This window comes from Mandrillus leucophaeus, unplaced genomic scaffold (genome assembly GCF_000951045.1).
Source record: "Mandrillus leucophaeus isolate KB7577 unplaced genomic scaffold, Mleu.le_1.0 Scaffold902, whole genome shotgun sequence".
Taxonomy (NCBI): domain Eukaryota; kingdom Metazoa; phylum Chordata; class Mammalia; order Primates; family Cercopithecidae; genus Mandrillus; species Mandrillus leucophaeus.
This window is the reverse complement of record NW_012109831.1, coordinates 375,362-387,405: the sequence shown is the minus strand read 5'-3', so window position 1 is coordinate 387,405 and position 12,044 is coordinate 375,362. Positions and strand designations below refer to the sequence as shown.

The 12,044-nt window shown below is 44.7% G+C and overlaps 2 protein-coding genes across 3 annotated transcripts in view; one reads left to right on the top strand and one right to left on the bottom strand.

Annotated features, from left to right (window-relative positions):
* Positions 1-672: 672 nt before the first annotated feature.
* The window catches only part of LURAP1 (leucine rich adaptor protein 1), an 18,066-nt gene continuing 6,694 nt past the window's right edge, over positions 673-12,044 (bottom strand). The window contains exon 2 of the mRNA XM_011969757.1: positions 673-2,256. Coding sequence (XP_011825147.1) covers positions 1,735-2,256 — 522 coding nt within the window. The 3' untranslated portion in view covers positions 673-1,734. The remainder of the gene's footprint in view (positions 2,257-12,044) is intronic.
* The window catches only part of POMGNT1 (protein O-linked mannose N-acetylglucosaminyltransferase 1 (beta 1,2-)), a 32,277-nt gene continuing 21,188 nt past the window's right edge, over positions 956-12,044 (top strand). The window contains exons 1-2 of one of the 2 annotated variants that reach the window (XM_011969760.1): positions 956-1,053; positions 2,179-2,250. The gene's annotated coding sequence lies outside the window, so the exon portion shown is untranslated. Of the gene's footprint in view, positions 1,054-1,649; positions 2,251-12,044 lie in introns of those variants that run through there. The other variant, XM_011969759.1, reaches the window with a different exon arrangement.

Sequence of the window (12,044 nt, the reverse complement as noted above, 5' to 3'; positions counted from 1 at the left end):
GATTCTAGTACACCCCCAGAGCTCTGAGACCTTGAGCTTCTCTCTCCCTGGCTCCATCAACACAGGCAGAGAGGCCAGGACTAATCTGCATATAAAAGGCCTGGAGAAACTGAAAAGGCACGGACACACAGAAACTGAACCTCCTGGCAGGGAGATACGGAGTCAGAATACAGGAATAGGGCCAGACACAGCAGCTCATGCCTGTGATCTCAGTACTTTAAAAGGCTGAAGCGGAAGGACTGCTTGAGCCCAGGAGTTCAAGTCCACTCTAGGCAACATGGTGAAACCCTGTCTCTGGAAAAAAATACAAAAATTAGCCAGGCATGGTGATGCATGCCTGTAGTCTTAGCTCCTTGCGAGGCTAAGGAAGGAGGATCATTTGAGTCCAGGAGGTCGAGCCTGCTGTGAGCACTACTGCACTCCAGCTTGGGCAACAGAGGGAGACCTTGTCACCCTGTCTCAAAAACAGAACAAAACAAAACAGAAAAATGGAATACAGGAATGGGGGCAACACAGGGACAGGGTAAGACAGGGGACCATGGCAGGGTAAGCCAAACAAACTTGAGAGCAATAAATGGAGGCCCCTGAAAGCTTCTTTCCCTAAAAGCAGAGTCAGGAGTGCTGGCCCAGATAGGGATGCAGGGATGGAGCCACAAAGGAAGTGAGATCCCCTAGGATAAAATGAGAATACTCTATTTAAAAAGTAAGAACCTTCTGAAAGGAAGCACAAACATGACAATGAGAAGCTTTCCTGCCAGGAGGGGTGACATGTTCCTGTTCACAAGAAGTAATGGCATGGACGATAAATAATGTGATCTCACTTAGCAGCAGGGTCTCAGATACCCCTATATGACCTACCACCATCCAAGGACCCGTACAAACGACTACCCATCCTGGCAGGAAATGACATCACTCAGCAGGTAGGAAGGGGTGGGTCTACCAGCCCAAACGCTTCTGGGAGGGCCAATCCATAGAGGGTTAGTCCTGAAGGTCCATGTCCCTCCTCAATCCTCCATCTTGGCCAAGAGAAGGGTCAAGGCTTCTAGACTTTGGGTGAAGTAATTATACCCCCATCTCTTCATCTGTTAACTCCAGGGAGTCCTAAATTCCTTAAACCCTTACTTAGCTGGGGCGAGCAGTGAGAGATACTTCACACCAAAAGCCATAGGTCAATCCTTTAGAGTCAATATCTCTGTAGAAATATCTCTAGGGGCTGGGCACAATCCCAGCACTTTGGGAGGCTGAGGCAGGAGGATCCCTTGAGCCCATGAGTTTCAGACCAGCCTGGGCAACACAAGGAAACCCTATCTCTACAAAAAAATTTTTTTGAATTAGCCGGGCATGGTGGTGGATGCCTGTAGTCCTAACTATGGGGGAGGCTGAGATAGGAGGATTGCTTGAGCCCAGGAGGTCAAGGCTGCAGTGAGCTGTGATCATGCCACTGCTCTCCAGCTTGGGTGACAGCATAAGACCCTGTCCCAAAAAAAGAAAAAAAAAAAGAAAGAAGAAAGGAAGAAAGAAAGAAAGAGCAAGCAAGCTAGCTCTAGGGACCCAATAATTGACGGATAAAGGCAGAGACTCCCTAGGGACCAGAGAAATGATGAGCCAGGTTTCTATGGTAACTGATTTCAGTGCAGCCTCTTCCTAGTCTCAGACTGAGGGAGAATCAATTTTAGGGGAGACCACAGCTAACGGATAAAAGAGCCACAGGATTACAAAAGGGTGGAAAAGTTGTTACAGGAAGGTCACATCATCCTGGCACTGCTCCCAGAACCAGTGGGCCTCGAAGCCCAGCTTGGCACTCTCATCCTCTGGTGACTCAGGTGGTCCACCTTGAAGCCTCTCCCCTGGGGGCTTCCACACAGCCCTCAAGCTCCCTAGCCTGGTGGCTGTCGCATCCACCTCAGTCCTGGCCCTCTCTCCACCAGCTATAACTTTTGCCCAGTCCATCTCGGAACGTGGAACCCCAGGTGGGCCCTGTTCATCCAGCTCGCTGGGGGCCACTGTGTCCAGGTAGCTGCCAATAGAGACACTGTCCAGCCGGTCGGTGGTGCTGGTGTCTGGCAGGCTGTCCCAGCTGCCTCGCCTTGAGCGGCCTGGGCTCCCGCCTGTCAGGCTATATTGACTGCTGGTGAGGCTGCTGCAATGACTGGTCAACGTGCCCCGCTCCTCTAACAGCCAGCGCACTGCCTCGATGCCCTCATTCAACGTCACCAGCTGCTGCAGGATCTTCACATCGATGGCTCGCAGGTAAGCCTGGGGGAGTGGGAGAAGGAATTAGTACCAGTTCTGGGGCGTGGGTTTCCCCAGCATTTCTACAGGCCACTACCTTGTGGTTCAGCCAACTATGTTTCACTTGAAGACGGATGGAATTATAACGGCTTGCAGTGTGGGCTTCAGAAGCAGAGAGACTGCTGCCTAACATTTCAGCTCTACCACTGATTAGCCATATCTTCTTTGAGCCTCAGACTCTTTGCAAAACAGGATTAAATCACTTACCTCACAGGGTAGCTGTGAGGATTCTGAAATGCTGTCTATTAAGTATTCAGCACAGTACCTAGCACAGAGGAAGGTCTCAGTAAATGTTAAGTATTAAAATCCAGTTCTACTAAGCTTTGAACTTCATATTTAGGGTACCTTTCTTTTTTTTTTTTTTTTGAGATGGAGTTTCGCTCTTGTTGTCCAGGATGGAGTGCAATGGCATGATCTCAACTCACTGCAACCTCCGCCTCCTGGGTTCAAGCGATTCTCCTGCCTCAGCCTCCCAATTAGCTGGGATTACAGGCATGCACCACCATGCCCAGCTAATTTTGTATTTTTAGTAGAGACGGATTTCACCATGTTGGTCAGGCTGGTCTCAAACTCTTGACCTTAGGTGATCTGCCCGCCTCAGCCTCCCAAACTGCTGGGATTATAAGCATAAGCCACCATGCCCAGCCACAGGGTACTGAGTATTGAGCCTGCTCAGATTCACCAGAAAGACATAGAAACAAAGAAGAGCCAGAAAAGGTGTTAATCAGGAAGTAGATTGGGCCAAAAGGAGGCAGGAGCTGGGGAATAAAGAGAGGTAACCTGGTTCCCTAGTCTCTTCAGGGCATTGGTAGCAGCCACCGAGAGGGGAAAGGGTTGGCCAGAGCTTAGAATGATCAGAATCTCACTGGCCGGGCATTCAGGCCTTCTCCCCTGTACACACCAGTCTACCTGTCTGTACTGGAAGTAAATTTGACTTACAGGGTAATCTCAAGGGTCCGTTCCAGCTCAGATGCACTGTTACCTTCCCTAAGCACAAGTCTGAACCTGTCTCTCCCTGTTCAAGAGCCTTTATGGGCATTGCACTGCCCTTAGAGAGTGCCGAATCCTAACATCTACAATAGCAGGGAACTCTGCCCTGCTCTTAGAGAATGAAATCTAAACATTTTAGCAGCTGGCATTCAAAAGCCTGTAACACATGGCTCTTGCCCATCTCTATAGCTTCGCCTCTAGCATTCTGCTCTGTGAACCCAAGGTGCTGCCACAAATGACTTTTTAAAACTAGTTTTATTTAGTTTTACTTTTATTATTATTTTTTGAGACAGGGTCTTATTCTGTCACTCAGGCTAGAGTGCAGTGGTACAACCAGGGCTCGCTACAGCCTCCATCTCCTGGTCTCAAGCGATTCTCCCACCTCAGTCTCAAGGAGCTGAGACCACAGGCGTGCACCACACCTGGCTAATTTTACTTTTTGTAGAGACAAGGTCTCACCTTGTTGCCCAGGTTGGTCTCAAACTCCTAGGCTCAAAGCAATTCTTCCACCTCAGTATCCCAAAGTGCTGGGATTATAGGTGTGAGCCACCACATCCAGCCCAGTTTTATTTCTAATCAAAGTAACAGATGCACAGAGATTAAAGAGGCAAACAGTTCCACAAGATTATGAACACGAATAGTTCTCCCATCCTGGTCCTACTTCCCAGAAACAACTATAATTATTTATTTAGCTGTTTATTTTGGTATTTACCTCCTAATCTCCATATAACATGCTTATATTGCTATTTCTTGGTATTTAAATTTTAGGCATTTTCTATTGATTTCCCACACTATGTAAGATTAAGGATTTAACTTTCTTTTTTTTCTTTTTTGAGACAGAGTTTCTCTCTTGTTGCCCAGGCTGGAATGCAGTGGCACGATCTTAGCTCACTGCAACCTCCACCTCCAGGGTTCAAGCGATTCTCTTGCCTCAGCCTGCTGAGTAGCTGGGATTACAGGCATGAGCTACCACGCCTGGCTAATTTTTGTATTTTTAGTAGAGAAAGGGTGTCACCATGTTAGCCAGGCTGGTCTCAAACTCCTGACCTCAAATAATCTGCCCACCATGGTCTCCCACAGTGCCGGGATTACAAGGTGTGAGCCACCACGCCCAGCCAGGATTTAACTTTCATCCCACTCCCCACTCCCCTGCCATACAGATACCCTTCCCATCTTCCATCCTCCTAATAGGTAATAAAATTACTCAGTGTTTATTAGGATTTGGAAATGCTCTTCACAGCTAAGCCATGTAGTTTACTATAGTTACTGTTTATTTCTTATGACATTTTATCCTTACAATTATTATTATTATATTGCCTAGTTTGCTACGTAGTTATCAGTAAGTCAACCTCAAACACTCCCTCAATTGTCTGAATTTCCCTATGCAGGCTTTCGAATGCATCACATGTTCTATCTATTCTATCTTCTGAGAGGCATCTCTTAAGGAGCCCTCTGCTCTGCTTCTATCTGTCATTGCTGCAAAATTGCCCTCCAGGGATCTCCCTTCATTATTATCTTGGGAATTCCTTTGCCTCTTTCCTTAGCTGGATCCCTTGTTTCTTAGATTCCATATCTTCTTTTTTCATTTACTCCTTCATTTGGATGAATGGTTCTCTCCCTCTAGTAGCATCCTGAGAAAGTTGGCATAAGAGGTAAATTTACTGAAGCTGTGCATGTTTTAAAATGTTATTACACACCCATAAGAAATAATGAAATCATGCCCTTTGCAGCAATATGTATGCAACTGGAGGCTATAATCATAAGTGAATTAATGCAGGAGCAGAAAATCAAATACTCCATGTTCTAACTTATAAATGGGAGCTAAACATTGGGTACACGAACATAAATATGGTTAACGATAGACACTGGGGACTATTAGAGGAGGGAGAGAGGTGGGGGCAAGGATTGAAAAATTAATTGTGGGTACTATAATCACTTCCTGGGTGATGGGTTCAACAGTATCCCAAATCTCAATATCATGTGATATACCCATGTAACAAACCTGAGCAGGAACCCACCTCCGAATCTAAAATAAAAGTTGGGCTGGGCATGGTGCCTCTTGCCTGTAATTCCAGCACTTGGGGAGGCCAAGACAGGAGGATCTCTTGAGTCTAGGAGTTTGAGACCAGCCTAGGTAACAGAGAGAGACACTGTCTCTACAAAAAATTTAAAAATTAGTCAGGTATGGTGGTACGTGCCTGTAGACCCAGCTACTCGGGAGGCTGAGGTGAGAGGATTGCTTGAGACTAGGGGGTCAAGGCTGCAGTGATCCATGATGTCACCCAGCCTGGGTGACAGAATAAGATTTCTCTCAAATAAAATAAAGTAAAAGTTGAAATTATTTTTAAAAAGTTATTAATCTTTCCTCACACTGTTGATACTTTGGCTGGATATAGAATTCCAGGTTGAAAATAATTCTTCCTCGGGAGTTAAGGCATTGCTCCATTGTCTTATTTTATTTTTGAGACAGGGTCTTACTCTGTAGCCCAGGCTGGAGTGCAGTGGCACAATCATGGCTCACTACAGCCTTGATTCCCTGGGCTCAAGCAACCCTCCTGCCTCAGCCTCCTGAGTAGCTGGACTACAGGCACGTACCTACACCTGGCTAATTTTTTAATTTTTTTTTTTTGTAGATGGGGTCTCACTATGTTGCCCAGGCTGGTCTCAAACTCCTGAGCTCAAGGGATCTGCCCACCTCAGCCTCCCAGAGTGTTGGGATTATAGGCATGTGCCATGGCACCCAGCCTCCATGTCTTTCAATGTTCAATGTTAGCCTTTAAAAACCTAATGCCATTCCAATCCCTGCTTCTTTGTATGTGACCCTTTTCCCATTCTTGCAGGAAGCTCTTAGGATCTTCTCTTTGTTCCCAGGGTTCTGTTTTTACAGCAATTTGCCATGGTGTGGGTTCTTTTCATCTATTGAGTTAGCCACTTGATGGGCCTTTTCAATCTGGAAACTGACATCCTTCAGTTCTGGGAGATTTTAAAAAATTATTTCTTTGATGATTATCCTCCAGTATTTTTCTGTTCTTTCTGGGAATCCTATTACTTGGATAGAGGGTGTCCTGAACTGATCCTCTATTTTTTTTTTTTTTTTTTTTTTTAGACAGAGTTTCGCTCTGTCTCCCAGGCTGGAGTGCAGTGGCACCATCATGGCTCACTGCAAGCTCTGCCTCCCGGGTTTCACGCCATTCTCCTGCCTCAGCCTCCCAAGTAGCTGGGACTACAGGCGCCAGCCATCGCGCCCAGCTAATTTTTTGTATTTTTAGTAGAGACGGGGTTTCACCATGTTAGCCAGGATGATCTCAATCTCCTGACCTCGTGATCCACCCGCCTCGGCCTCACAAAGTGCTGGGATTACAGGTGTGAGCCACCGCGCCCGGCCACATCTCTTTCTGTATTTGCTCTAGTTTCTGAAATATTTCAACTTTATCAACTCCTCTTTTTTTTTTTTTTTTTTGAGACAGAGTCTCACTCTTGTCACCCAGACTGGAGTGCAATGATGCATATCTTGACTCACTGCAGCCTCTGCCTCCCAGGTTCAAGCGATTCTCATGACTCAGGCTCCCAAGTAACTGGAATTACAGGTGTCCGCCACCACATCTGGCTGATTTTTGTATTTTTAGTAGAGATGGGGTTTCACCATGTTGGTCAGGCTGCTATCGATCTCCTGACCTCAGGTGATCCGCCACCTTAGCCTCCCAAGTGCTGGGATTACAGGAATGAGGCACCACATCTGGCCTATTATCAACTCTTCAGTTTTTCTTTTTTCTTTTCCCCGCCATGATGTGTTTATTTCGAAGTGTTGTTTCTACTTCTTTGAATGTTTCCCTTTTTTACAGCTTCTTGTTTTTGTTCATGGCTACAATATTATCTTTTATCTCTTTAAGGATATGCTTAATGATTTTTACAAGTTCGTATCTCTCTGTATTATCTCCATTTCATTCAAGTCACTTTTTCTTTTCCTTTTTTTTTTCTTTTTGAGACAGAGTCTCATTCTGTCACCAGGCTGGAGTGCAATGGCACAATCTCGGCTCACTGCAACCTCTGCCTCCTGGGTTCAAGCAATTCTCGTGCCTCAACCTCCTGAATAGCTGGGATTACAGGTGCCCACTACCACGACCAGCTAATTTTTGTATTTTCAGTAGAGATGGGGTTTCACCATGTTGGTCAGGCTGGTCTCAAACTTCTGGTCTCAAGTGATCAGCCCGCCTCGGCCTTCCAAAGTATTGGGATTGCAGGCCTGAGCCACCATGCCTGGCCTCAAGTTGCCTTTTCCTATTTATTTAAGTCTATATAGAGAGTCAGATGTCTATGATCTTTAACTGCTGCTCACACTTCAGAGTGGATCTCTGCAATGACTAGAAACCATGTATGTATGAAGCTTGCCAAATCTGAGCCTCACTACAGGATGATCTGATTGGGCTGTTTAATTGTAGGTCTAAAATCTGTATCTTTTTTTATTTTCTCTTGAGTTAATCATATTCCCCATATTATACCACTCTAGAAAGTATAATGTAAGCAAGGCTGCTAGTATCTTAGGAGTCAAGTAGGGGTAAAGGCTTGGAGAGGTATTTCATGATATTTAGTACTTTTAAAAGTTTTTGTAGAGACAAAGTCTCTCTAGGTTGTCCAGGCTGGAGTGCAGTGGCGTGATCATAGCTCAGTGTAGCCTCAAACTCCTGGGCTCGAACTCCTCACCTCAGCCTCCCAAAGTGCTGTGATTACAGGCGTAAGCCATTGTGCCTGGCCGTATTTAGTATATTTTTATTTAGTCCCTCTTGTCTTCAACTATGCTCAGTGTCTTTTAATCTACAGACCTTCTGTTCTATTCTATATATATATAAAGTGATTCATCACTTAACAACAGGGATATGCTTAGAGAAATGCACCATTAGGAGGTTTTACTGCTGTGCAAACATGAGAGTGTAAATGCACAAACTAGATATTTTAAAAAATTTATATACTTTTTAAAATATGGAAAACAAAATGTCCCAGCACAATTACTGAGCATCAATCCCTACTTGATATGCTATGCCAATATCAAGTGCCATATATCATATTTGTGTATGTGCTGCATTATAATCTTATGAAATCACTATGGTATATGCTGTTCATCATTGACTGAAACATCATATAAATATGTGTATATATGTGTGTACACACTTATATACATACACAATAAATGTTTTATACATATATGTGCATATATACACACACATGATAAATGTTTATTTGACATATGTAATCTATCATTGATCAAAATGTTTATATGGTAATCCCAGCACTTTGGGAAGCAGAGGAGGACAGATCATTAGAGATCAGGAGATTGAGACCATCCTGGCTAACACGGTGATACCCCGTCTCTACTAAAAATTACAAAAAAAAATTTAGCCAGGCGTAGTGGCAGGCACCTGTAGTCCTAGCTGCTCAGGAGGCTGAGGCAGGAGAATGGTGTGAACTCGGGAGGCGGAGCTTGCAGTGAGCTGGGATCGCGCTACTGCACTCCAGCCTGGGCAGCGGAGCAAGACTCCGTCTCAAAAAAAAAAGAAAAAAATTTTAAAAATTAGCCGGGCATGGTGGCTCTTGCCTGTAATCCCAGCTACTCGGGAGGCTGAGTCAGGAGAATCACTTGAACCCGGGAGGCAGAGGTTACAGTGAGCTGAGATGGCGCCACTGTACTCCAGCTTGGGTGACAGAGCCAGACTCTGACTAAAAAAAAAAAAAAAATTTACATGGATGTTTATATTTTATATGTGGTCTGACATTGACCAAAACATCATTATGTGTGTATGTGTATTTACATATACAGGTCAGATCCTGCAGGTCACACACACACAATAAATGTTTTTTTGTATTTGAAAAATGTTTATTGAATTATTCAGGAAATAACTGCTTTATTCACATCTATGATAAACCAGAGTAAAACCAAGTATTAATATTTGTACATTGAGGCCCGGCGCAGTAGCTCACTCCTGTAATCCCAACACTTTGGGAGGTCGAGGCGGGTGTATCACCTGAGGTCAGGAATTTGAGACCAGCCTGGCCAGCACGGTGAAACCCTGTCTCTAATAAAAATACAAAAATTGGCTATTGTGGTGCACGCCTGAAGCCTACTCAGGAGGCTGAGGCAGGAGAATCGCTTGAACCCAGGAGACAGAGGCTGTGGTGAGCCAAGGTCACGCCACTGCACTCCAGCATAGGCAACAGAACAAGACTCCGTCTCAAAAAATATATACATATATATTCGTACATTGAGAAAATTAGGCACTGGAATTAAATGGACCTAGATTTGAGTTCCAGTTTTGCCATTAATGAGCCATATGAAATAAAAATTTATTTATTCTTTTATTTATTTTATTTATTTATTTTTTGAGATGGAGTCTTGCTCTGTTGCCCAGGCTGGAATGCAATGGTGCCATCTTGGCTCACGGCAAGCTCCGCCTCCTAGGTTCACGCCATTCTCCTGCCTCAGCCTCCCGAGTAGCTGGGACTACAGGCGTCCACCACCACGCCCGGCTAATTTTTTGTATTTTTCGTAGAGACAGAGTTTCACCGTGTTAGCTAGCACAGTCTCGATCTCCTGACCTCATGATCCGCCCGCCTCGGCTTCCCAAAGTGCTGGGATTACAGGTGTGAGCCACTGCACCAAGCCTAAAATTTATTTCTTTAAACCTTCATTTCTTTATTATAATATGAGGTACTCTCTAAAGGTATGTCATGAGACATCAAAGGAACATATTAACATGAATAGCATACCATCTGACAAGTATAATACTGTAAATCAATACATAGTAGGCTATTTGGCTCTACATATTACTATGGTCAACTTATTTACTACATGTGATGTGTGTGTGTGTGTGTGTGTGTGTGTGTGTGTGTGTGTTTTCAGGTTTTCATTCAGTTTCTGGCTCATGAGTCCCATAGCCATTGTTACAGTTTTTGTTATAATGCTGGGGCACTCAGAAGTAGGCTTAGGAAACAGAGTCTCTTTCTGACCTTCTCCTGCTCTCCTCTCACCCTCCAAGAGTAGAACTCCAGTCTGATTGTGGGTCATAAGACCCCCATTCCAGAGAGGGTCCTGACTCACACCCTGGAGGAAGAAATGCCACAGAGAGAGGCCAATAAGAATCTAAACAGACAGGCTTTGCTGGATTTAGATCAGACTCTTTTTGTCCAATTACATTTTGATATGGTTGTCCATGTTTCAATCGTGGACAACCAATAAAGTCTCTTTAAAAGGCCCAAAGGACCAGGCACAGTGGCTTAAGCCTATAATCCCAACACTCTAGGGGACTGAGGTGGGAGGATCGCTTGATCCCAGGAGTTCGAGACCAACCTGGGCAACATAGGGAAACCCTGTCTCTATCAAAAAACAAACAAAAAAAATTAGCTGAGTGTGGTATTGCACACCTGCAGTCCTAGCTACTTAGGAGGCTGAAGTGGGAGGATTGATTGGGCCAGAGAAGTATAGGCTGTAGTGAGCCGTGATTGTGTCATTGTACTCCAGCCTGGGCAACAGAACCAGACCTTGTCTCAAAAAATAAAAAAAGGTCCCCAAGGACAGGATTCAGGGAGCTTCCAAGTAGCTGAACAGATGGAGGTTTCTGGAGGGTGGTACACCCAGGGAGAGCACAGAAGTTCCGCACCGCTTCCCGTATGCCTTGCCCCATGCATCTCTTCATCTATATCCTTTGTAATATCCTTATAATAAACCAGTAAATGTGTTTCCTTGAGTTCTGTGAGCCACTCCAGCAAATCAATCAAACCCAAGGAGGGAGTCATAGGAACCCCAATTTGAAGCTGGTCGATCAGAAGGTCAGGAGGCCTAGACTTAACGACTAGTGTCTGAAGAGGGGGACAGTCTTGGGGACTGAGCCCTCAACCTGTGAGATGTGACACTGTCTCCAGGTAGACAGAGTTGAAATTAAATGAGTAGACACCCAGCTGGTGTCTGCTGCAGACCTGATTGCTTGCGTGCTGGTGGGAAGAAATCCTCACATATTTTGGGGTCTTCTTTATTAATGATTATTGTTGTGTCGTATTAAGTGAAAAAAACCACACAGTTTAGGGTTTTCTAAACACTATGGCAAAAGCATACAACAAAATTTATACCTGAAATTGTGTTTTTTGTAAGAATATCACAACTCTAATTCAATTAAACAAATGACTATTGGGTACATGGATTTGCTAACAATTACAAGATAATGGAGAAATTGTCCCTGCTTAATAGAAGCTTGCAGTCTCAATAAGGGGAGATGAACATAAATAACTGAGATATCACAGACTGTACAGACTATTAATAACCTGATAAAGGAGATTATCTTCAATTATTTCATCCTGGAGACAAATATATGAACAGTGAAAACAACTGTCCTAGTCCATGACCAAACTAAATACATTAAACAAAGCTCCTCATACTAAAAACACTTGTCCTGCTGTTTTCCTCTCCCTCCTTTCCTTCCTTTCTGCCTCCCTCCATCCCTCCCTTCCTTCTTCTTTCCAAAATTTACATCTACAGCTGGGCGCGGTGGCTCATGCCTGTAATCCCAGGACTTTGGGAGGCTGAGGCAGGTGGGTTACCTGAAGTCAGGAGTTCAAGACCAGTCTGGCCAACATGGCAAAACCCCGTCTCTACTAAAAATACAAAAATTAGCTGTGTGGTGGAGGATGCATGTAATCCCAGCTACTCAGGAGGCTGAGGCTGCAGTGAGCTGAGATTGCGCCACTGCACTCTAGCCTGGGCAGCAGAGCGAGACTCC